Here is a 26,228-nt window from a genome sequence, read left to right as displayed (position 1 = left end):
CCAGTTGCCACACAAATAAATGACACAATCGTTAATAAACAATAACACAAGCATAAGCTGTTTCCTCGCAACTGTAAACCTACTTCTGCCCACCCTGCATTGCTCTCCTTCGCTTTCACCGATGGCTAGGCCGACAGGAAGCTGTCCTACAGGTGACCTGGCAAAGCCTCACCTGTCTGTCCCATCTGTCTGGTGGCTTTAATCATCAAGGCCAAAGGCATCTGGACTTTATTCACACTCCCGCTTCTCTTGACCACTGTCCCTGTTCTATGACACGCAGCCAACCAGGAGTGGGGAAGGAGGAACAGGCTGGTTTCCGCGTCGCTGGGAGCACTGTCGTGGCGCCAGTGCGGACAAGCACTGGAAAAACATTCAAAAATAATGAAAACCCAGGCTGTGTTCTCAACGGGGCAGGAGCTGCAGGGCTTCGTCTCTCCACAGGGACGGACCCGCCATGCCGGGGCCTCTGGGGCAGGTCTGCGAGGGCTTCAGCTCACATTATGTTTTTCCCGCGAGGCAATAAATCCCTAACCCCTTATCCTGTTTGTCTAACTAAAAGGCTGAGAGCGAACGCCATGGCTAAAATACTCTCCTTCACAAAGCCGCTCCTTCTCCAGGGTTCTTCAAGATCAACAGGGAGCGCTGGCTGGTGTGGCTCAGTGGACTGAGCGCCAGCCTTTAAACCAAAGGGTTCGATTCCCTGTCAGCGCACAGGCCTGGGTTGCAGACCAGGTCCCCAAGTTGGGAGTGTGCAAGAGACAACCACACACTGCCGTTTCTCTCCCTCTCTTTCCCTTTCTCTAAAAATAAATAAAATCTTAAAAAAAAATTGGGGAGGATCATGGAGAAGAACAAAGACTGCTCAATCCATGAATACATTTCATCCCAACACTGCACTCTGCGTAGAATACAGGCTTACAGGAAGAGCCTTCTAGGGCCTTCGAGAATGGCCTTCTCCCTGTCCCCAGAGAAGGCAGGCAGGCGGAGTCATCAAATGACAGCATCTCTCAAGCAGCTGTGTTAATGCTGACAAAACAAGAAAATCTTACAAAACACCAGGGAGTGGTTATAAAACACAAAGCAATTTCAAAACAAGAGTGATAAGAGGTTGGCTAAGGACCAAAGTGGCCGCTCAACTCCCTTCCCGCCCCTCACCCTGCCCTGGAGACTATGGCCTAGATGTGGGGGGGCGGGGGGGGGGGGACAGGAAGCAAAAAAGAGCTGGGCTTCCCCAGGATGGGGGAGGCTTGGCAGCCCAGCAGAAGCCCTGGCTGTCCCCACTGGGGCAGAGTGTCTCCTCCGGTCTCCTTCCCCGGAAGCGCCCAAACGCACGAGGCCAATGACTGTTTGGGTGTGATTCTTACACTGACGGCTCTATGATAAGCTTTTCCTTTGAAGGTCCTTATTCTAGTGTGTCTGCTGTTGTTCTGAACTCCTGCAGCAGGAACAAGTGAGTCTCCCTGGGGAGGCCCGTGGCCAGAGCCCTTTGCCTGGGAGTGCGTCTCCGGACCTGAAGAGACAAGGGGCCAGACCCTCGGGGCGTCACCGCATGGCGTCCTGGCTTACAGCTGAAGAATCCTAGCCACACCAAACCAGAGCGGAAAACAGGCTTTAATTTTACACATACAAATGTTGCTCTAAATTCGTAATAGTTAAGAAAAATATATACAAACTTCGTCTTAAACAGAAAAGTGGAAACCAACACTCCGTAGTTGCGGGTCGATGTGCAAGTCAGCCCAGGAATCCGACTTTCTGCCTCTTGGGCCCCAGGCTTTCTTCCTTGTGGAGGACGCTCTGCAGGGAGGCGTGCAGCGCCTTGCCCACCCGCTTGCTGGTCTGCAGGGCAGAGAGGGACACAAGGCAGGCATGTGAGGGGCGCGCGCTGACCTGGAAGAGCTTCCCTCTCTGCCCGCCTGTCAATCCGACACCATACCCATTCCATCTGCCTCAACCGCATCACAGGTACATTCTGGAAAAACCTTCATCCTCCACAAGGAAAGGAAAGACAACCACACCCACTCCGGGCACCGAGCAGCAACGGCCGCCTCGACCCTTAGCTGACACTGAGCATCCCCGCTGCCCTTACAACAGCGGCAAAACTGTCAACCAAATCCGGACTGGGCCGCAGCCATGACCTGCAGCAGGAGGCACCGAGGGGCCACAGAGCACATGGAGTCTGTCTGGTGAAGAACAGATGGGGCTGAGGACTCACCCTGACAAGTGGTTTCTAATTTCCCTGCTGGCAGATCTCTAAGCAGAACTGCTCAGGTGAGACCAGAGTCAATACCTGGATAAGGGTCTTTGGCAACCTCAACCCCCTCCACACCACCCACTTTTGCTTTCCAGTAAGATGATAAAAAGAGAAAACAGACATCCAGGGCTCCGAGTCTTCGGTGGAAAGTCACCATTTCGAGGAATGGAGGGACTGTGCAGATGGCACCTCGCTCACTGTGGAGCAATGACCTATGGACACGTGTTGGGATGTGACACAGTGCTTATCTAAAACAAAAACCTCCTGGCCCTGGCTGGTGTGGCTCAGTGGGCTGGGAGCCAGCCTGTGAACCGAAAGGTCACCAGTTCGATTCCTGGTCAGGGCACACACCTGGGTTGCGGGCCAGGTGCCCTGTTGGGAGCGTGCGAGAGGCAACTGATGGATGTTTCTCTCACGCATCGATGCCTCTCTCCCTCCTTCCCTTCCCCTCTCTCAAATTAAAAAACAAACAAATAAATGAAAAAACACCTGAGTCCAGCTAACAGTGTCAAAGTCCTCTGAAAGTCAAGGTGGAAGGGGAAGGGGGAGGGGAGGAAGGTCTAGGAAGATGCAGATGAGCAGGACCTGGTCCTTGCCACCAAGGGGCCCCTGGGCCAGTGAGGAAGACAGACACGTCCACCGTGGAGTACGGAGCAGCTGGAAAGAGCCCTATTGGTGCTGCTGGCCAGTGGAGGAGACCCAAGGGGACACGCACCCCTCAGGCCGCCAGGAGCGCCGCTCTCACTCATCTCCACCGAGACACTGGGGAGCCGGCCACCCTTCAGCCTCTGGCTCTGCCTGCGCTGACTCCGATTCCCTCATCCAATCATGAAAGCTTGGGATTGGGAGTTGGAAGTGACTCTTCCTATTATCCGTTCACACTGCCATTTAGAAATGTAGAAACTTGGGATCAGAGAGGGAGGAGATGAGCACCTGTGACAGGCAGGCTCCCTGTCTCCCTGCCCCCTGCCCCCACCCCTGGCTTAGTCGGCAGACTTCCAGCTCACAACCCGCTGTTCTCCAAGCACCAAGTCTGGGTCAGCGGGGTACATGGGGAGACTTCCAGTGGTGGGACTGACCAAGGGGGCAGGAGGCATCACCGGCCAGGTCCCAGTCCCTGCCCCATAACCGGAGCCTCACCTCCATCATCTCGAAGATGCTCTCCGGGTCCAGGCTGCCCTTCCCCACTTTCCTCATACATGTCACGACTCCTTTGCTGGTCACAGACACCAGCAAGCTGGCCAAGGAGCAGGCCTCCTCCTGAAGAGTGGCGTCCACCACGTGCCGATAGCCAATCTGCAGTCAAGCAGCAGAGCACACGTGTGGGCCACACACACTCCAGAGTAACCGCCGTCCCCCGACAGCCTCCTAGAAGAACAGCTATCCCCGCAAAGAACCTGCATTGCGTGTTCAGGACCGTGATTTTTTAGATTCTGCTCACGTGGGAAATATTTGACGCCATGTTCAACCAGCATATTGCAGCCACTGTGAGAGCCGTGGAACAGAAGCAGGACATGGAAATAAGGGGCAGGGGGGCACATGAATGTTTCACGGCTGACAGAGATGAGATTAACAGGGTACATGCTGAGACCCACAGGGAAAACAAGAACCGTCAGACCCCAGCTCATACCTTGCACAGGGTGACGATGCAGGGAACATTCTCCACACTTAGCCGGATACAGTCATAGGGGTCATCGGACAGCTCAACGTCCTTTGACCCCTCTTCATCCTCCAGAACACGAACTCTTGGTATCCTGGAAGCAAAAGCACAATTGAAATTCCCTTCCTGAAAAATAATTTCTTTTTCTTGAGATTGAGAACAGGAGTTGGAACCCCTGTGTCTCACAAGACAGTGTCATGTCATGCCTGTACTCTGCCATTCCTGTCAAAAGTGCACAGGCAACACTGCAGGGCAGTGAGAAAAGGAGGTCTTATTAAAACCAATGCTTGGTGCCCTGGCTGGTATGGCGCAGTGGATTGGGCGCCGGCCTGGGAACAGAAGGGTCGCGTGTTCAGTCCCCAGTCAGGGCACGTGCCTGGGTTGCGGGCCCCATCCCCGGTTGGGTATGCACGAGAGGCAACCAGTCAATGTATCCCTCACACATCAATGTTTCTCTCCCTCTCTTTCTCCCTCTCTTCCCCTTTCTCTAAAAGTAAATAAATAAAATCTTCAAAATAATAATAAAATAAACAAACAAATAAATAAAAATAATGCTTGGTTAATCTAATATGCAAAATGAATCTTGATCCCTACCTCACACCAAACACAAAAATCCAAACCAAACAGACTGCAAATGTAAAGGTGAAAGATAAAACAATAAAGCGTCCTGAAGAAAAACTAAGAACGTCTTCATGACCTTGGAGCAGACAAAGATTTCAAAAACAGGACACAAAGTGCTTACCACAAAGGGAAAAGAAATGATAGATTAAATTATATGATACTTGAAATACCCACACAATACATATACAATCTATACTAAGATTATGAACTCTGTTCATCAAAAGGCATCATTTAGAAACTAAAAGATAATCCAGAGTGAAAAAAGATCTGCAAGTGTGTGTGTATAAACTGACGTATTACTTAAAGAATTTCTACTAAAATTAAGAGAAAGACAGACAACTCAGTTGAAAAATGGGCAAAAGACTTGATCAGACACTTCATGAAAGAGGCTATTCATGTAGCCAATAAACACACAGAGAGGTACTCAATTTAAATATTCACCAAGGAAATGCAAATCAAAACTGCAATGTGATACCAAGACACACTCACCAGAATGGCTAATATTAAAAAGACAAAAAAATCCAACAGCCAACAAAGATGAGGAGCAACCCAGAACTCTTCCACTGCTGGTGAGAATATCATTTCATAAAAGCACTTTGGAACACTGTTTTGCAGTATCTACTAAAACTAAACACAGCCACACCCTCTGACCCAGAACTTCCACCCCTAGCCAACAGAAATGCAAAATTATGTGCATAAGACATGTACCAAAATGCTGATGTCCAGCACTACTTGCAATAGCCCCCGCCTGGGAACTACCCAGATACCCATCAACAGCAGCCTGGGTACATAAACGGTGGCATAGTCACACGTGAAACAGCCTACCACAAAAAGCTAGCTATGGCCCCAGAACACAATACAGGTGTCTCGAGACCTAATGCCAAGTGGATGAGGCAGACACAAAAGAAAAGACACTGTGTGATTCCACTTACATCAAGTACAAAGCCAATCTACTGCTTCAGGACAGTGGTTATCCTCAGTGAGGGTAGTGACTGCATGGGGGGACAGGGTGGGAGGGATCCTGGGGGGCTGGCAATTTTTGAACTGGGTGCTGAAAAATACTTTAATCCATAAAGTCAATTCGTTCCAGTCTAGGGTGGAGGAGCCAGGAACAGGTGTTAACAGCAACGGTGTTAGAGGTTTTCCCTGTTTCTCTAACAAAAGCCCTCTACTGGGGGTGGGGGGGCAAGAAAAACAGAATTATCTTCTGGAGGGCAGGCCCTTTGTAGGACGGGCTTCCCCCACTAGGTGAGTGTTCTAGGAACCCATCCGTATCAGTTCGCCAGCTGGCATTGCTGTGAGAGGCTGTGTTCAGCTTCCGTGAAAAAAAATTTTTGAAGACTTTTTCAACATATTTGCCCACTTCGTGATGGGTGACGTACAAGCGCCCCTGACCAAAACCGGCATGATCCCCGCACCCCACTCTCCCCAATTACCTAATCTAGCTCTGAGAGACTTTTTTTTGTTTCCCCTGATAAAAAGAATGTCCTCAAAGGGAAACATTTTGCCGATGTGGAAGAGGTGAAACAAAAAACAGCAGAAGCACTGAAAGGCATCGAAACTGATGAGTTCAAGAACTGTTCTGAGCGGTGGAAAAAATGTCTCGATAGGTGTGTTGTATCCAAGGGAGAGCACTTTGAAGGTGAGTGAAATTTAAACATGTAAGAACAAACACACACTCTTTAATAAGTAAGTTCCAGTGTTGTTTCGGGCCCCCCTCATATGATTCGGCCCCGGCGTCCAACCCTACGCAAGCCAACAACCAAGAACATGGGTGTCAACCAGAGAACATGCTGCTAGGGCCCGGCCCGGCTGAAGTCTCCATGTCAGGCCCCCCCAGGGTATAAGTGCTAAGCAAGATCCTGTTTGAACAGATCAGGTAACCCGTTTGAACTTGCATGTTAAAAAAATAAACACAAGCGCCCACACATGTACACACACACACACACACTTCCTAACCCTTTGGCCACAACACGGTTCGGTAGAAGGGCTGGAGAACAGTGTCTAGAGACTGGTCTCCACCCTCCTAAAGGACTCTGACTGCATGAAAGGTCTCTCCACAAGCCAGGGGGTCCCAGTGCCTTGCGGCGTCCCCAATTCCTCGCTGCCTGCAGGGCTGTTCTTGTTCTCAGGATGACTATGGTGATGCCCGTGACAGGTGTCCTCCCCAACCTGAAGAGCTGGGTTCTGTCACCCTCCTTACCACCTGCCTGACACTGCCCCCCCCAACCCCCAGCCTAACAGCCTCAGCTGGTTCTACTCTCTGTCTGCCCTGGTGCCCATGGAAACCAGCTGGCAGGTGGGGAGTGAGTTCTGAGGCTCGAGGTGCAACAGATGGCAACTTCCTTTCTTCTCCAACAGAGCCGAGCCCAGGCTGCCACCGTGGCATCTGGTACTGGAGTCCCACAGCGGCCATTAGTGCCAGGCCCCCAACTGTCCCAGCCAAGCGTCGAGTGGCGCACCTCTGGGTGAGGACTCTACGGCTGCCACTCGCAGCAAATACTCCATCCCACAACTTCTGACCCCGATTTATTTAACTTTGTTTTCAATTATGCAGGTAAGTCTAAATTCACCATAGAAAAGCTCTAAAATACACATAAATGTTAAACCATCCATAATATGGGCACTGGGAAATTGTCACAAAGACCTTTTGGGATATATATACTTCCAGACATTAAATGCAAGAATTAGCAAAAGTAAAATAGGACAAAACATACAAAAAACAGGAAGTGAGGGCTGCATTTAGTGGCTGGTTTTCCATATTAACAAATCTCTTAAGGATGCTGCTGTGTCGATTTTAATCCCCGAGGCGGGTGCATTCCGCTGTTCCCAACGTCTCACCACCGCAAAGTGGCAGTTCCTCGGATAGCACCTTTGCTCAGTTATCCAGTTACTTCCGGAGGCTGCACCCCAGGAGCTTCCACGCCTCATTTCCAAATACCCCAGGACCCCACGGCCCCCATTACCACAGTAGAAGCTCTCTTGTGAAATGAACAACTCATTCATGTTTCATTTCTTTTCTTAATTTTTATTTATTGATTTGAGGGGTGCGAGGAGAGAGTCATCAATTTATGCACTCACTGGCTGCTTCTTGTACGCACCCCGATGAGGGACTGAACCCACAACCCTGGGTTCTGTCATCAGGATGATGCTCTAACCAACTGAGCAACCCGACCGGGGCCACATGTTTATTTTCAAGTGCCGCAAACTTTCCCCTAAGAGCCTGGTCCACATAGTGGGGAAAAGGCTCTATAATCAGATGGTCTGAGGAAATGTCAACTCCAAAAAGGGTCCCTTGTCCCTTGCTATGCAGCCTGCCTGGGACGCTGAGCCAGAGGCGCAAGCGTTTCCTGCTCTTAACTTACGCCACAGAGCAGGCTGCCACCTGGCCTTTAGAACAATTGCACGTCCGTGAACGACGACGTGAGGGCCAGCTCTGTACCAGGCCCTTCTCACGGTGCTGGGGTGGAGCGGGGCACAAGACAGATGGCACCCCTGCCCCGGGGGGCTTATCCGGGAACGGTGTTCAGACGGCTGGTTCCTACTATTTTTACTTCTCTGTAGTTTTCTAATTTTGTCTACATGGTACATGTTTACTTATGAAAATAGCAATATAAAAAATAAATAAAAAAATATGTGCAGTTGAGTTATAATGGATGAACTCTCCGCTTTCTGCAGCTCCACATTAAAGAGCACCATTTTCAATGCTGAACTCCTTGCTGTCTTCACCTAGAGCTTCGGCGCAAAGCTCCTCAGCGTTCCATCGCAGGTGTCGGCCCAGGGTCGCCGCGGGCCCCCGGGGCTGTTTCCCGGAAGACTCACCTGGTGTTGAAGAGAGCGGCCTTTACGGCGACAGAGATGGCATCGAACAGGTTCCCACCGCATTCCAGCAGCTACGGGAGACACGGAGCGGGCGGGGAGGAAGGAGCAAGCGTCACGTCTTACCTAAGGATTACCCCAATTAGATACCAGTGCCTAAGAAGTGCTGACCCAGCGTCTAGAACGCAAAGGTAAGTGGGCGTGATTGCTCTCCTGGCTCACAGAGTGTGTTCACCCCCACTGCAAGCACTCGCTTGTCATGGCTGTGCTCACGTGGGTCATGCGTGTAAGGCCACACTCGGCCGTAGCTTACATGGGCCTCGTGTGTGAGGCCACACTTGGCTGCAGCTTAGATGGGCCATGCGTGCGAGGCCACACTTGACTGCAATTCACATGGGTCGCGTGTGCAAGGCCACACTCGGCTGTAGCTTACATGGGTCACGAGTGTGAGGCCACACTCGGCCGTAGCTTACATGGGCCATGTGTGCGAGGCCACACTTGGCTGCAGCTTAGATGGGCCACGCGTGTTAGGCCACACTCGGCCGTAGCTTACATGGGTCACGAGTACGAGGCCACACTCGGCTGTAGCTTACATGGGTCACGCGTGCGAGGCCACACTTGGCCACGGCTGTGGTACTGGCACACAGAGGCCCCTAACGGGTGGCTCTCCTCCAGCCAGTGGGACCTGCACTGAGGGAGGAACTGATCACCTTTACTTTGCCCCAAATGGCATGTGCTACTCTCATTTTGCTAACCCATGTCCAACTCCCAAACATGTGAAAAATGGCGGCTGCTGATGCTGCAGCCCCGCCAGGGTCACGTTTACTCGTGTGGTTACCTACTGCGTGTCACTCAGCGCGCCCCTGATGCCCAGCAGGCGACGCTCCACGTTTTACACTCAGTACAACTAATACGAGGGCCTTTCATACCATTTCTGTGCCCATGAGCAAAAGTGCCGACTGCATGATGCGTGGTCATTTAGCAGGGACTTAAAGCACAGTATCAAGTGAAGGTGGCACATCCTTCTGTCCCCAAGGCAGAGAAGCCTTGGCCTGAGCTTACGAAATAAAACCAGCTGGGCTACATCAGGAGAAGAAATCCGAATCCAAGGAGTCTTAAAAGACCTGCAGATAAGGGACCCAGTGCCGCCCAGGACACTCCTGCTTGTCACCACTTCCTGCTCATGCACAAGGGCGCTGGGTCTAAGCCAGGATAATGTCCCCACACTCATCAGTTCTGCAAAAGCCGCCAGAGAGAGCAGGCTCTGGATGGAATCGCCCCTGGGCCCACCCCCTACAGGAGCACACACGTTCACAAATCCCGAGAAGGAGCACAGCATGGTCGCCGAAGGACAAATGCGACGCACCATACTTGTGTCTGGCTGTTTTGTGTGGGAAGAGGGGGACACAATGCTCCTCAGACACGTGGTGGGACTGCAGAGTTCGCGCTGCAGGCAGCACCGCCCTGGGCAGCCGTGAAGTCTGCTTCTTATCAGTAACAAGCAAGCGTCCAGTTCCCACCGCTTCGAAAGCAGGACCTGCAAAGTCACCTGCTTGGTAGGAATCATACTACAAGGCACGTCCCGCTTAGTGGAGATGAGAAAAGGCAAATGGACCTGCAATTTTATTATTTTTACTCACTAGCACCAGCATTCAGAACAGCCCTAGCCTGCTGGACAATGGTAACCGCTATTAATTATCTTTTAGCCACGTTCCACCCATTACCGAATTAATTTAATAGTATCCAGAAAGCCCTACCTACCCTGTTGCGTACAGGGCCAACATTCAGAAACAGCCAGGCTGTTCCTCCTCGAGTTCACTGTCAGCCCACAAGATCTGCTTTATCCCTGGCCCATGGCTTAGCCTTGTGGCCTCAGTCTGAGGTGGAAGATGTAGTCACTAATCTCAAGGTTCACACAATTTAATAAAAAAGAACAAAATAGACCCAAAGAAGAGCCTGTATGTGAACCAGCACCTGGCATAATTATAAATGGAGGGCGGGACCGGAAAGACCCCTGCAGGAGCAGACTATGGAAGACAGAGGAGGCAGGGCCTCAGGGTCCCCACCTGGGAAACCGGGCGCTCAGAGTAGGGGGGCTATCGGGTGTTTTCAAGGGAACATGACTCAGTGAGGTCAAGAGCAGGCGCTGTCCCCATCTGGCCTAATGCATGGCTTCGAGGACTAATACCACTACTCTCAAGCTGGGGCCTCTTGGGCTAGTCACTATGCCTCGTTATCATTCCACACAGAAGGTGCCAATTTGTCCAAATTCTGCCCATCGCCTGTGTCTGACACCATCATCTCTTGCTTTTTCTTCCCTGAAGATCTCTGGGTAATTTTAGGTGTTACCGTGATAGGAGTGCTTGTAACTTTATTGTAGGATGGCATTATGTGTAGGCTTCGATACATACGTTACAGTTAACTTAAAAAAGAAAAGAAGACTATGACAGGAGACTACCCTTTTCCCAACTAATCTCTCCCTGGAAGCTGAAAGCGTCCATGTGAAGGAGGAGAAAGCGCTGGGAAGGACAGCATGCCATCTGGTCCCCGGCCGGGAGCGCCACGCAGTACCTACCAGCACGTCCACGTAGAGAGCCCAGCAGTGCTCCCGCGGGCTAATGCAGAGGGACTCCAGGTCCACGCTGCTCTTGTTGTTGAATATCCGGTAGAGGGTGTTAGCAATCTCTGTGCCAAGGTCGTCTCCTCCTCGACCTTCAAATTCAGGGGTAGCATTGGCTGAGCTGCAGAGAAGCGCGACAGAAAACCTGGTGAGTCTTTTCAGCGCAGAGCGCAAAGGGGCAAGGCTTTGTCACAGTTGCCCTGTGCGACGCTGGGAGAGCCAGCGCCCCAAGGAGTCACTGAAACGAGGAAAGGATGGCATCTGCCACTTTTCCAGCCTCCAGACAGACACACACGGTGAGCCAGACCAGCGCCAAGCCCTGGGTTTGTCAGAGTGGGTGACAGGTGTGTCCCCTGACTTCTAACAGAAGTCATCCTTAGTCAGAGTGAAACATGAGAGCAATGGCACGGGGAACCTGGGCCAGTAGTAATTAACTCTCTTATCTTGAAAGTATAATAAATACTTTCCTCTGGCAGGCCCAGAGCAGCAGTCTGGCTGACTGAGGGGTTGCGTTATACGCACCACCCCTGGCTTTCACAGCCTTCGAATGCAGGATGATACTCTCAAAACAAAAGCCACAGTATAAGTATAGTAATCTTCCTGGAATGTTTCAGAAGATCCGTAGAGAGTATGCCAGAGCTCAGTCATGAACTCTAGCTTGGCACTGTACTGAAAAGCAGGAGAGTAAAACAGATTGTGGCTGATTAAATGTTAGGTTATCTCTTTTACTTTATTTGCCATTTTTCAAGGAGAAGGCCTTTTCCATTCGGGCCTCTTGAATTTTATGCCCAATGACCTCAACAGAGAATGGAGAGGCATGAACATGTGCCACCATTAAGTACTACTCAAGTGTCTGCCAGGAAACTATGGAGGGTTTGCTTAACAAACCCAACCTTAATGCCTCTGTGAGGTAAGTAAATATTCCAGTAATCACTTCACATAAAGAATAAGGCCCAGCAAGGTAGGAAACCAGGTGCCTCAGTATCGTCGGCAGCCGTCCGTCTCGAGAGACGATGGTGTAGCTTAAGAGTCTATCTGCACTGCCGAGAATGGCTGTGCAGTCCGACTGGGAGTGACATGGTATCTGTCTCCTCCCGTGTTGAATCGACATCTTGCGATGACGCTGAAGCTACAGAGCCTGGGCAGGGTAATATGGAGGGTCTGCTGTTGCCCATGCAGCAGACCCTCCCTCTCTTCGCAGCTGAAGGGTCCAAGGGAAAGACGGAGTCAATACAGCTTGGCTTCAGGTGCGCCGCAGGAGTTGCCGGTGTTGACTACAACGTCAAACCGCCTTAGGGACTCCGGCTCCGGATTTTCTGTCGGGGTTTACTCCCTTAGCCTTTCCCCTGAAGAGGTATGCCGCAAGGCAGCGGAGGTTTTTTGGAGTCAGAGTTTGCCTCAGTATGCTTGCTACAAAATCACACACTGAGGCTCTCTGTTCCCCAGCCCACCTGTGCCCCTGCTCCTCCATGCAGAAGGGACCCAGCGGTATGGTAGACACTGCAGACCCAGACACTGAGCCAGATGGGCGCAGACCCTAAGTCAGTGTTCCAATGAAGTGAGGGGTAGTTTCATGAGCAAACGGCAGGAGTGGGGGCTCGGGGATGTGAGAGTCGCTCACAGTAAAAACACCGGGACACAGGACTTCAGCAGTAAACAGATATAGGACTTCAGCAGTAACTGAGGCTTTTGTTTATTCACGGGTCTGCAGAGCCCGGCACAGCCAGGGGCATGCACGCCGATGCAGACAAAGCAAACTGGTTTTATACTAACAAGAGTGGCCCTCTCCTTCCCCTTCCTTCCTCCTCCCCCGTTTCTTCATTTGCTGGGTAATCCGGAGGTACAATCTAAAGCCATTAACTAAGGGTAATCCGGTTATAGGCCTGCCTTTCCAGCTGTCCCTTGAAGTTTACCTAACTTGTTTGCTGAGTGGTCTAGCTCCATTTCCCTGTGTTCGGTGATGAATATCTTCCCCCTTTGATCTTAGAGGCATTTGTGATGAGCTGTGGGTTGTTCCTTCCTGATGAGTATAATTATCTTTTCCCTTTGTTTCACTGTTGACTCGGAGACCAACCCCCTGATTCAAGATGCAATCACAGCTGGCCTTAGCTGTTCATTATTTCTTACTGGTTTGAGAGTCACTAGCTTCTCTGTCCCTTATGGGGAGGAGCACAATCAGTATTGAGGGTTATAGGAGACCTTAAACTTGAAGGGGAGGAGGTTGGTCAGGCCCCAGGCAGGGCAGGGTGAGGGGGGCAGGGGTTCCAGTCAAAGCCAAACTTGTGTGAGAGCTCAAGACTATGCTCACCCTGTGTGTGTGATGCTAAAAGACATCTCAACTAATATAGTGAAATGTCCCTTCTGTCCAGTCCATTCTAATATAGATATAAAAATGAATCCTAAAACAACCAGAGTGCATTGCTGTATAATAACTTTGCTTCTCTAATCACATAGAGAACCCCAATTTAAAATGCCCAAGAGAACTTCATCACCGCCATGGCAACCTGGCTGGTCTTTCCCAGCCAAAGCTGGCCTTGGGCACTGAGCCATGAAAAAACACTCATTTATGGTGAATTAATCAAGTCACCAAGGTCCAAGTTTATTCTGCACAGCCAGCAAAACACAACCTGTTCCTAATTCAAACACTAAGCAATCGATATTAAGTTCCATCTTCAAAGTGTTTAAAACACATAGATCCCTGTGCAGACAAATCCAATCTAAGATGTTTGTGCTTAAAATGTTTGCCTTTCCCTGATTATAGCGGGTCACGTCCTCCTGGGGGTGACTAATCACTCAGGAAGTGACACAGTAACCTTCCCCAGCCCTGAGGCATGGTTTACAAAGCTCCCCAGGTCTAACTACAAAGCCTACAATTAACGCTACAAAACCACATGCAATTGTTCCATTTGTTTGGTTTGGTTTGGTTTGGTTCTGTTTTTTGACACTGAGCTAATTTAAAGTGGAAATTATTCCCATTCTAAACGTTTTTTTCCTTTTCTTAAACACATTCTTTCAGCATGGCTAGCAGACAGGCAGAGAAGCAAGTTTAGAGGTAGATGGGACCATAGGAAACTCCTGCATCTGGACTGGATGGGGCCCTGGACCTGGAGTGACTCTGAGGAAAAGGCTGGAAAGAAGGACCTTGGTCAGGGTTGGGGGTGGGGTTCAGGGCTCTGGGTTCAGTGAGAAAAGCCAGAGACCCCTATTCTGCCAAAGGATGACGAGAAGGGCTGCCCCAGAAAAATAAGGGTCCCGCATCATCACTAGGGATGCTTACATAGCACAAAGCCCCTTTCTGATTGAGGGGGTCAGAAATGTTGACCACAGAGGCGTCGCCAGAGGACTTAAACAGCCGATGCCCGCAGGGGCTGGCCAGATACCTACCTGTACCTGCAAAAAGGGCCACATGTGACTCACAGGGAGTGATGAAGTCTGGCAAACTTCCAGGCCCTGTCTGAAGGCATTTTAATTCCTCTTTAATAAAAGCCGCCATCAGTGAAACAAAACTCTTGCAGGTGGGTTGCAGCCTCCCGACGACCCTGGGAGACCTCCGAGGGTCCAGCTCTCTCACTTTATAAAGAAGGAGAACTTAACAACTTTGGGGGAATGTTTACCATGTGCGAGACAGCATTCTGAGCACTTCAGATATATTAATTCTTTTAATTCTCACAACCACCCTAGAGGGAGGAGCTGTTATTGACCCCATTTTAGAGGCAATGACACCGACAGAAAGGTGTCATTTGTCCAAGGTCACACCACTGGTGACTGGGGAGCTAAGATGCTAACCCAGGCAGCCTGGCCCTCGTCAGTCTGCTGGGCTTCGCTGGACTCTCCCCAAATGCATACTTTGGCACATTTGGCTTTCCTTGGGCCTGTCTTATGCTTCAAAGTAATGAATGGGTGCCCTGGTCTTGGGAATTATTAATAGACCACAAATGCTGGAGTCAAGTTATGTAGATCAAGGGAGTCCAAAATAAAAAGCTTCTTTACTCAGTGCACAGCTCAAAAAGCGAGAGAAACACAGATTGGTAACCCTATCCCCGGCTTCCAGGCATCACAGCCTAAGGTACAGGGGAGAGTACACACTTAGGATTTTCAGCATAAAACCAAGTGCTTTATATTTTTTTATAGCTACCCAAACCAATTCAGATCTCGCATAAAGATCCACTCTTCCAGGGCTGTTGGGAAATCACTGAGCTGGATCAACTAATAAAAATCCTGGAAGTTCTCCACCCCTCCTGACTCATCAGCTCCACTCCAGCCCTCCTTCCTGGCACATCTCTCTGGCTTAACTGGGGTAGGCTGAGATCAAGGCCGTGCCAACCACAATGGGACTTCAGACACTAGGCCCATTGTGGCTTCCCTGACAAGCACTCTGGCCTGCAAACCCATGGTGCAGCCTTACAGCCAGGTCAGGCCAGGCCCGTGGCAGAGAAAGTGCGTTAGTGGGTTCCTGGGCCAAGGCTGGCTCAGGACCCCTCCAGCAGTCATTCAGCCCCGGGACAGGTCCCCACGCCTCAGACTCCTACTCATTTCTGAGCCCACTGAGGTGTCCCTGTAAATGGGCTGGGAACACTAGCACACTCTGGGTTTGTCACCTAAGCTTTTGTTTGACGTTGCTGGAAGTTATCAACTCTGGAGACTCCCAGAGTACAGCCAGCCTGGAATGGCTTCTGCAGGTTCCCCTCTGCTTGGCCCCACCCCAGACCGTTTAGCCAAAAACATGCCCCCTTCAGGCAGCACTAAGCAGGTACGTAACAGACCAAGCGGTTCCACCCACCAACTCGGGGCTCAAAGCCTATGGCTCAATATTACTGTAAAGCACTCGTGATCACGCTGAAAAGCAGTTAGGTCCCCAAGGGGAGTGACAGTGTTGGGCAGACGGTACCACCCGGGAACTGCAAGACGTGCTCCTCAGCCCCCACAATTGCACACCGAAGCCTCTCCCAGAGGCTAAGCCACAGCTCCTAAACCCACGGCATGGTGGACAGACAGCTGAGACGCGACTCGATGGACCGCCACCTAGTGGTGACCCGGAGTGACACACCAGCTCAGTCAAGTCTTACCTTTCTCTGGGCTTTAGACGGAAACCGTCTTTTCCTAACCTTTCCAAGTTCTTAATTAAAAGGACCTATTTCCAGGCAACAACTAACAAAGACATGAGACAGAAGTCAGACGGTCCGAGTTAGCTCCCAGTTTAGTGAAAGTGCCTGCGGAGCTCAGGAACCCCGAGTCTTTGCTACCCCACTGTTGCGGGGGTGGGGCGGGGTGGGGGCCCTCTGCACCTCGGGGAATTTAAATAATAAAAACCTGGAAGTAGCTGATTAGTTAAGTCAAGCTGGGCTCGGACTGACTGGCAGGAGGGGACCCTCCCCCCCCCCCCCCAATGCTTCCCTCCCGCTGGCTAAGAATTCTGTTTCAGCCTTGAGCTCTCCAGCAGGGCCCTCCACCCGCGGCCTGGGCAAGCGGGGGCAGCAGCTTTTCCGCTGGGCCCATCCATCACAGGTGCCCAGAAGACATTCCCAGTCACTGGATCGGAATGAAAGGGTTTGTCTGTTTATGCGATTCAGAGGCGCTCCTTGCAGACTCAGACGGGGTTCTCAGAAAGGTGGCAGCCAGTGGTGCTTGGTAATCTCTCCCTTCGCTGTAGGAAAATGGGCTTTTAGGAATCTCTCGTGGTGACTCCACCTGCTGGGCGGGTCCCACTAACCAAGCCACTTAAAGATGCTCCTGTGTGCCACCTTCAGACAATGAGTCTTGAGAAAGAGATTCAGCGCTCCCCAGGCAACGGAGCTTCTAGGCCTGTCGGGGTTCTCCCGAGATTTACAAAGGGGGAGAGACCAGCAGGCAGCCACTAGGCCAGGACAGAGAGGCTTAGTCCCAGAAGACGGGTCTTGGAAAAGGCAGCTCAAAGGCTCCTCTCAACCTAGAGCCACCCTCCCTTTAAAGCTGGGACAAGAAAGGGACAAGAGCAGCAGGCAAGACTTCAGTCACGTTCAGACACAGCCACAGTGAAACGGGTCTCCTGAAAAAACATCTCTCTGGTGTGCCTGGGTGAGGCCTTTGTTGTAAGATGAAGTGGTAGAGGACAATGAAGAGGAAGAAAGGGAAATCGAATTACCGTTCCTCACACATGGTCTGCCCCTTTGTGGCTGTTGACTGCACTGTATTAGGGAGATCAAGGCCAGGAGAGGCAGCTTTCCTCCTCCAAGAGCGAAGGAAGAGGTGCGCTGGGGCTGATTCCACAGCACAACTCATGGCTGCGTAAAACCAGGAGAGGAAACGGCTCTGGGGCCAGTGCCGGGGGCAGGGATGGGCTAGAAGGAAAACTGGCCAGGAAGATGAACGCAGATTCATTCCGGGGCCTCTCGGCACCATACGCCTCCAAAGCTGGCCTCCATAGAATGCATGAAGTAGACGGAGCAAAGACTCAGAGTCGGAGAGGCCTGCGAGGAAAGCCACTCACCGTCTCTGAACTCACGTCTCTCACAGACAGTCTGGGAGGTGAGCTTGTGTTTGGGAGTGAAGGCCACGAGACTCCAGCTTACTACACAGATGGGGGTTAGCATCTGGGCAGAAAGGGGCTGGCAACGCAGGCCCAAGGCCGCCATCTACAGAAGGATGGTCCTCACCTCAGTGTCGCCAGGCAACAGGAGACTGTGACCACTGCACCTAGATGGTCTCTGCAAAACTACGATTTCTGCTGAACACCTACCTGCTTTCCTTCTAGGAGCCTGGTACTGTGGTAGGTGTTAAGCAGAGGGTGCTTACGTGACCAGCACCCAAAAATATCTTGGGTGCCGAGTCTCTAATGGGTTTTCCTTCAGAGTCACCTTGGACACATGTGTTGCTACATTATTGTGGCTGCAATAAATTTGGGTCATGAGTACAATTACATGCTAGCCCTCTGAGTGCTCCCAGCAAATCTCCGAATGTGGGGGTGGTCTTGGAGACCCCAACATGGGATCAGTGATATATACCTGCACCTAACATCAGCCAATGGAGATCCTTACCCACCTCCAGAAGGCCTGCTGTCACCCCCCCTAGCTAGAAATGAAGTTACAGACAGAAGATGAGACTGGGTCAGCAACCCCCCAAAAAGCCCCAACCCCGAGAAAAGGGAGGTAACAAGAGGGAGAGAAGCAACATTTATTGAAAGCCCAGTGGGAGCCAGTCATTCTAGGGGCTCTATCTTCATCACCTCATTCTCCTTACATCAGGACAGTATCACTAGCCCCGTTTTTTAGATAAAGAAACGTAGGCACAGAGAGACTGAGTAACCAGCCTGAGGTCACACAGCTGGCCAGTGAAGGAAGCCTGCATCAAGGCCGGCTGGCTGCACAGCCAGGGGACTCGGCTCCTCCCAGCGCCCACACTGCCTGCCCAGCGGCCACCCCCGCAGCCTGTCACACGCCGCTTGGCTGGCGCCAGTCCCTGCTCTGCCAAAAAGTCACAAGAAGTTTTCTGCAAAGCTAGAGCTGAAAGGGAAACGGGGCATTTTAGACCAAAGGATCCTTGTCATCTGTGTCTGATATTTTTCAAAGCATCCACCATCTCATTTGACTCTTATAACAATCATGTGCTGGGCTGCCCGGCAGACACCCTCCTTTTCCAGCCAGGAAAGTGGGGCCCAGCGAGGGCCAGGTGACCAGCACAAGGGCAGACCTCGGCCCAGCGCCTCCTTCCACGTAGCCCAGTGCCTGGGACTCAGCAGATACCTGCTGGCTGGATGAATGATGATCCAACACAAAATAAAAGTGGGCTCAACAGGAGACCAGAGGTTCACTCTCTGAATCTTCACCTTTAAATTGTTTTGCTTTAAGAACATCTACATAGTACTGACCAGTCTACAAAGAACTCCAAGTAACCTTCGTTTGGTTTCTCCAGCTTCGGCGTCCCCATTTCGGCTTTCACTCCCACCAAGATGTCCGTGTGGCCCTGCAGACAAACGAGAGAAGGGTCCTCACTCCGGGCAGGCAGCCAGGCGCCCAACCGACCCCTCCTCTCCCAGACGCACTCCCTGGGGGACTCTCTTCAGAGCAGGGTTGGGACTCGGAAGTGGCCCTTTGAGAAGATGAGGGGTCCTTCAGCCCTAGACAGACCCCCTCCCAGAGATTGGCTTGGGTCTTGGATTTCCCCCAGAACCATCTGTGCAGCAAGAGCTGGTTCCCGGGGGCCTGCCCATCCCTCTACCCGGGCGTGACGGACTGGGGCCCCCGTACTCACCAGCCTGACCCTGGCGGACCCACTGGTGTTGGACACGACATCAGTCTCCACTTCCACCGCGCGGTAGTCCTCACACCCTCGGCCGTCCACGCGGAGGTCTTCCTAAGGCAACCACCACAATCCTCAGGCTGTGGTCCCACACCCACCACAGACTCCCGAGCCAATTCACTCCCGATTCCCCTGAGGACTACGCAGTGCACCTTTTCCTTAGTGAATCATCCAAGATTGCCAGCCCCTGAGGCCAAAGACGGGTTTCAGAGTGGTCTGGGTACCGCGTGTCTCTTACCCCTACTTAGCGTCTTCAGTCACTTACTGACACCAGGGTAACTCACAGGCGTCTGCTTTACGCTGCGGATTAATTAGTCCAGGACTCGAGTTACTGATCTTGTCACTCCCGATTTGGTGTTGGCCACGGGGAGCTCCTGGGGTGGGTTCCTGGGTTCTTTCAACACGCCCCCGATCTTTTTTGAGCACGTCTTTATTTTTCCAACCACCCAAGACGTCCTAGCCTCTTGTTTTCCCCGCCCCCACCCTGGGATCAGCCCTCTCCCCAAGGGCCCTGCTTCCTTTTATCGGAGAAAACCCAGATTCTGGGTGATAAGTAGGTCCATTGCTGTATGGGTGTTACTGCTTCTAGAGCTTCTCAGCAGACAGGACAGGAAAATGTGTGTGTACGCTGACCCACGCACACATACCTGTACTGGTCCACACATCTGTTAAGAAGCCACCTGTTCATACTGACAGCTGCTTCTAACCTTCCTCCTTGTCTTATTTGCAACTTCTCTCTCAGATAGCGAGAAACCTGGCTTTCATTATCTACGATGTCTTCAGGTATTTGTTAAAACTTAATTAAAAAAAAAGTTTCAGAATGGCTAACCCACATCCCTGTGAGAGGCATATTTACTAATAGGGTCTAGCAGTTGTACAGACTTCCTTTTGCCTTTAGCCACATGGCACCCACTCAACACAGTTTTCCAATTGTCTTCCCCCACCCTTCGTTCCTTCGCAGTGGCAGTTATTCACTCGTACCAGTCTGTGTTCCCGTCTGGGTCGCCATGTCCTTGTCACTTGTCCTTACTCATTTGCTTTCTGGGTATGTGGCCCATCACCGTGGCTCCAGGTGTCAGAGCCATCAGAGAAGGTGTGCTCAGAGACACCAAAGTCACTCTCCCCTTACCCCTGTTCCCATGCCCCCCCTTTCCCCCCAACACCAGGCAGGTAACAACCAATCTCTGGTTCCTGGGTCACTTTTTCTGTATCTCCTTTGCACAAATGAGCAGACACAGGAATAGTTTAAATATCCCCATCTTATATAAGGGTAGGCTACTCCAGAAACTTTTAACACTTTGCTTCTTTTTAACACCTGGCATGTATGTAACAAATCACATCAGCTTTTAAAATATTTTTTGAAAGCAGTTTTTTGTTTCTTTTTTCAGAAAAAGAATCATTAGAACCATCAGATTCTCAAAGGGGTTGATGCTCCTCAAACAATAAAAACACCATCCTGAAGTATGTTAACTGTCAGAAATTTATCTTTACACCACCTGGCTGACTGCATGTGATTGACTTGTTTATTCGGAGAAATTAAAATACGGAAAAGCAAACCACGGCTTGCGCCCACCACACAGTACCAACGACTCCCACGTGTGCTGTGTGTCGGCTCTTCTACCCTCCAGCTCCTGTTCAAGGGAAAAACGGAAGTCCCTTTGCAAGCCCCACCCTCCCCTTCCCTACCTCGAGTCTGGGGAACCTGGACTTGAAAAGCAACAGAATTTCAAGTCGGGGAGAATGAGCCTGGGGTAGGACTCAAAACCATGTAACTGTCTCTCCGCAACCCCGCAGCACCTGGAGGCGTTCTAGGTCCTTCTCTGACTGCCCTGTGTGCCCCACCCCCAGGCGTGCCCAGCTGGGAAAAGTGGAAACCCCATTTACCGGGGGTCCTTCACGGGCTGCCCTGCTGGCGTGGTACAAGTGCCAGCAGTCCCCGGGGGCGTCAGTCACGGCCACCAGGCCTGGCCCTGCTGTTAACGAGCTGCCTGGCCCAGGTAGGGCAAGTCCCCTCCCCCTGCTGACTCGCGTCCTCATTTGTAAAAGACTGAGATTGAATTAAATGGCCTCAAAGGGGCTTTTCTAATTCTAGGCCTACAACTCAAAACACGTGCAAATATTTGCAAAAATTAATAGTAACTACTATTTAACGTGCCTTTACTTTATATATAGATAATGTTCTAGACGCACTACTCAGTGAGCACGCTGAATCCATTACAGAAACAGAAAAACAGGTGGACAGGTGCTCAATGGCTGGCCCAGGGTCACGCAGCCAGGGAGGAGCACTTGCTGTCCACGCCAGAGCTCTGCCCCATCCCACGTGACCACCCGCGTTCTGAAGGGTCCCTTCCCCGGGCGAGGGGGGTGGGCACGCGCCTCCCTCACAGGAGGAACTGGCCGCAGTACCGGCTGGTCCTGATGACGGAGGTGACAGCTCTGAAGGCAAGGAGACCACAAGGGCACGGGCTTCCCCCCGCTACTTCAAATACCACTCGCTCTGGAAGATGGAGTCACATCCCTTTGCAGTGACAACCCAGCTGTTCCAGGATGGGGCGGGAGAGGTGACAAAAACCTGGGCCTCCTCACATCTTGCCTTTGCAGCCTTTAAGTCACTCTGTCCCCCTGGGAAAGGCACAGTCAGAAAGGCTCAAGTGACAAGCAAGAAATCAACGAAAAGCTACACATTTTCCTTTCCAAGGACACACCAGCTATACATTTTTTTTCCATAGGATTAAAAAAAGCACTCAAAAGAACAAAACAAAAACAGACAAATAAACAAACAAAACCCACACAAAACAAAACCCAAACAAACTAGTCCATGAATCACTGCACCAAGGGCGACTTTTTAAAAACCCCAGTTTTCCTCCTAAACGCCAGGAAGTCTCCCCATCCTGCCTGGCGTGGCTGGGGGCCTGCCACCTGCCACGTTTTTAATTCATCTGCGGTGCTCAGGAGCAAGGGACTCACCCGAGCGTGAACACGTTAAAAACAGGGGCAGCCCCGAACGGAAAGCTTCGTTTAACAATCAGTAGAGATGACAGCAAAGGCCGGACAGCACCTTGGGGTGGAGTCCTGTCCTCAGCAGGGGACAAAGGCACTTTTCCAGACACAGGGCTTCTGCTTGCTGGTACCTCTGTGACCACAACAACCCCGCTCGCTGGGTGTGGTGCGGCGGCGTCACCTCCAATCTATATTTAAATCTCTGCCGTCACACGCCAGCTTTGTGACCCTGAGCACGTTCCTCAACAGCTCTGAGCCTGACTCTTCACAGCGAGAGCAGGAATAACCCTGGCCGTACCCAGGAGAATCTGAAAACCGTAAATCACTGAAGGGAACCTGTCAGCACGTGTCACACATGGGAGTCCCCAGCAGCAGCTCCCTTTGCCTGCTTCTGGGGGCAGGTATCAGCTCACTGAATCCTCAAGAACGACCCTGGAGAGAGGTTACAGAGGAGGATCCGGCTGAGGCACCACCATCTCCTGTTTGTGACAGGGTGGAAGGACATGTGACTCAGTCCAGGTTACCCAGTCCTGTCACCTCCTAACAGAAGCTGACAAGTCAGCTCTACTCATCTGACACACCTGGGAGGCAAGAGACCCTCTGAGGCGATGGTACCCCTGCATTTCGTTGCTTTGACCCGTCCGATACCTCAGAGCGTGCTAGGGAACGGAGAGGAGACCGTCTCCCCAGCTAGGATACAGCCCCACTTGGGAGTTTGACGGGTGCAGCGTTGCGGGCCCCGGCCCCAGACACAGGGGGCACAACTAGCGGTTGCCCCTCTTTTCACGTTCCAAGCCTGTTGAGTGGCCCCTCCTTCCTTAGGAAGGATGTGATTCCGTTCACCTTGCAAAGTGCCTGGGTGCGGCCTTTTTGTACCGTGGGTCCCTAAACGGAAATGGCACAGGGCTCAGAACCAAGCGTCCCGCGTGGCTGGATTTGAGCAGCCGCGTCTGGACTGCTCAGTCCCACTGCTGAAGACCAGGCTCAGGCCCAGTGCTCCCCCATCCTGTGCTGCTCCCCCAACAAGGCTGACAGCTAAAGCTGGATCCACAGAAAAGGAAATGAAACTGACAGCCGAGCTACACGTCCCTCCCACTGCCAAGCAAAACTCAACGAGATGGCTTTGCCAGGACCACGCTTCTGGGTGGGGCTCACCAACCTCTGTGGCCCGGTCTGCACCCAGGACAGAATACGCACCTAACAAAAGTGGGACATCTCGGCTTCCAAAGGTTGAGAGGGGACTTAGCAGAAACCAGTTACATCATATATTAAAACTGATCTATCAGCCTTTCCAGTTGCCCCGCCCCGCCCCGCCTCCTCAGGTGCATTCTCCACCTTCCCTGCCCTAACCTGTGCACCAGGTAGACTCCCTCCTCACCTGGACTCCCTTTGCTGGCTTCTGGCTGAGTCTGGCCAATGAAAGGTACCAGAAGAACAGAGTGGCCCCCCCCCAACGCGCGCACACCCCTGACCTGGGGACCACCTTTCTAACGGTGCCCACATCTACCCGAGACTACAACTTCTGCTGGCAGCTCTTCCTCCCTGGGTCCAGCTATCACTGGCATCCGGTAACACCATTTCCTCCCTGGGCCCCGTTGGCCTAGAGGTGGTCGCTACGCCCTACGGTCGCTAGTCTGGCTCTTCAGCAAGCCTTGTTGGTTTCCTGAAACCCACCGATAATGTTAAAGAGTCCCATCATAAAAGCCTCTTGAGCTGTCTCAGTTAGGTTCCATTACCTGCCAGATTCATTCTCCTGGCCACAAATTGCTCGCTCTCTCTCTCTCTCTCTCTCTCTCTCTCTCTCTCAAGTGTGCCTTGTTCCCTGGTGGCCATGTTTGAGTCTAATGATTCAGTCCCATGACGAGTCTAGAAGTGAACTAGAAGGGCTGGCTTCTTATACAAGGGAACTGGAACCCCAGGATCTGAGAGGGAACCACAAAGCCTGAGAAACAGAAAGCCAAGAGAGAGAAGAGAATACAGCGAAGGTTTCAAAAGCAGCAGAGATGAGCAAGGGAGAGCCTGCCGATCTAACTGCTCTTGAATTCCTGGAGAAGCTTATAGCAAACCTGCTCTTCCACCACTACCCCCAGTGAGTGGACTAACCATCCTTTACTTCCGAAAGGCTCAAGCTTACTAAATTCTTGGTCATGCTGAGAGCTCAGTTAAAACGCCATTTCCTTAGGGAAGCCCCCCCTGACCTCCCCGCACTCCCCCTGCCCCGCCCCTTCACAGGGCTCAGTACAATCATATGTAAAAACACCCAAACGGATCTCTAACTTCTGCCTTTTCCTTCTAGCATGGGTGCGATGTAAGGGCAGGCTACTTCCTATCCCTCGAGTCTAGCTCAGTTCCAGGTAGAATGAACGAAATACTGAGTCCAGCAGATACAAAGAAGGAACACATGGATTTACAAGAGCAATCCCACCTCCCTGGGAAAGGCTTCCGAGCACTGCAGCCCCCAAATTCTTTAGTTTCTCTGGCTTCCACTAACTATAGCACCCCTTGATATATGAGAGGAGACCCCAAAAACCTGGAATTATATTCTGGAGAGTGGGCCCCTTGTCGTACAGGCTTCCACCGTCAGGTGAGTGTTCTAGGAACCCATCTGTATCAGTGCACCAGCTGGTGTTGTTGTGAGAGGCTGCGTTCGGCTTCAGTGAATGTTTCTTGAAGACCCTTTCATCACGTTTGCACATTTCATGACGGGTGATTTATGAGTGCCCCTGCTGATACCCTACTGAGTGTTCAGCAGTTTTTGACCAAAAATGGCATGTCCCCTATGCCCCACCCTCCCTATTCACCCGCTCTCGCTCCAAAGGCCTTTTGTTGGTTTGTTTGATTCCCCTGATGAGAAAAGTCCTCAAAAGGAAAATGTTTTGCTGAGGTGGAAGAGGTGAAACAAAAACCAGCAGAAGCACTAAAGGGCATGAAAATCGCAAGCAGAGGAAAAAATGTCTCGATAGGTGTATTGCCTCAAATGGAGAGTACTGTGAAAGTGACTGAAGATGTAAGAATAAATACACAATTTTTTATAACAAAATTCCGGGTGTTTTGCCCGCCCCGCCCCCCGTATACCTTATATTCCATTGCTGTTATTTTATATTCATCTTTGAAATAATAAAGCAACCAAAGGCTGACATTGACCATACTGAACCAAAGTGAAAAGTAAAACACAAAACGGTTAGGCGCATGCAGGATTCTGTTTAGGCTTGGGGTTGGGACGCCTCTACCCCGGGAGGTTCCGGCCCAGAAGGACGCGCCCGGCCTCCCTCCGTAGCTCACTCCCAGGCCCGGCACCCTCCAACCCCGGTTCTAGCGCGGCCAATACGAGGGATCGAAGAGAGTGCGCGCATCTTAGAAAAGCCATAGCTGCCTCTAGGGATCTCAGTTCCCCAACGGCAGATGGGAAACAGTCAAAACGGTGCTACGGGCTGTGAAGCCGCTTTTTAAACACCTTCCCCCTTTATTTGTAAGGCGACTTCTATTTCCAAAGCGCTTTCACCTCGGTGCCTTTTCTCTCCCGGTGGTTCCCAACCACGAGGCGCGGAAAAGCGGCCCAGAAGCGCACACCCACAGACAGCGACGCGCGAAGGCGCAGATGGCCCGGGGGCGGGGCTCCCTCGCTCAAGCATCAGGGACCCCGGTTCGGAACCTCGGAGACCGGGAAGGGTCCACGAAGCACGCATTCAGTCCCAAATGGACACTCGCCGCCGGGTTCTAAGCACGCTCGCGTTGCCGGCTTAAGGCTGCAAACGCTGGCCGCAGAGATGTTTAAGGTTAAGGTAACCCCAGACCCGCCGCTCCCCCCGGGCGAACCGAAGGCCGGCCGCTCGCCGCAAGGCCGTGGGCACCCGGCGCCGCTGCGGGGCTACCTGGACGCCGTGCACGATGTACACCTTCTCCGCCTCGCTCAGCGCCACGGACGCCATGCTGCAGGGCCGCGCCTCGCGTCATCAGCCCGCGTCGCCCCCGAGCCGGCCGCG

General features: G+C 51.9%; 1 protein-coding gene across 2 annotated transcripts; it reads right to left on the bottom strand.

The window, feature by feature from the left end:
• Positions 1-1,593: 1,593 nt before the first annotated feature.
• EXOSC7 (exosome component 7) lies at positions 1,594-26,208 on the bottom strand. 2 transcript variants are annotated; one of them, XM_090284618.1, is made up of 8 exons: positions 26,118-26,206; positions 19,198-19,299; positions 18,815-18,909; positions 10,927-11,092; positions 8,355-8,425; positions 3,882-4,005; positions 3,392-3,547; positions 1,594-1,836 (listed from the first exon to the last, which is right to left on the bottom strand). In XM_090284618.1, exons 1-8 carry the CDS (start codon positions 26,172-26,174, stop codon positions 1,732-1,734), a joined length of 876 nt encoding a protein of 291 aa, XP_090140744.1. In that variant the 5' UTR covers positions 26,175-26,206; the 3' UTR covers positions 1,594-1,731. The 2 variants fall into 2 exon arrangements, with proteins under 2 accessions (XP_090140744.1, XP_090140745.1); XM_090284619.1 differs by lacking the exon at positions 3,392-3,547 and having other exon boundaries at positions 26,118-26,208.
• Between the last annotated feature and the right edge of the window lie 20 nt (positions 26,209-26,228).

Source organism: Furipterus horrens, unplaced genomic scaffold (genome assembly GCF_987537825.1).
Source record: "Furipterus horrens unplaced genomic scaffold, mFurHor1.1.pri manual_scaffold_7, whole genome shotgun sequence".
Lineage (NCBI taxonomy): Eukaryota > Metazoa > Chordata > Mammalia > Chiroptera > Furipteridae > Furipterus > Furipterus horrens.
The sequence above is the reverse complement of the archived record's forward strand: the minus strand, read 5'-3'. Positions and strand labels throughout refer to the sequence as shown.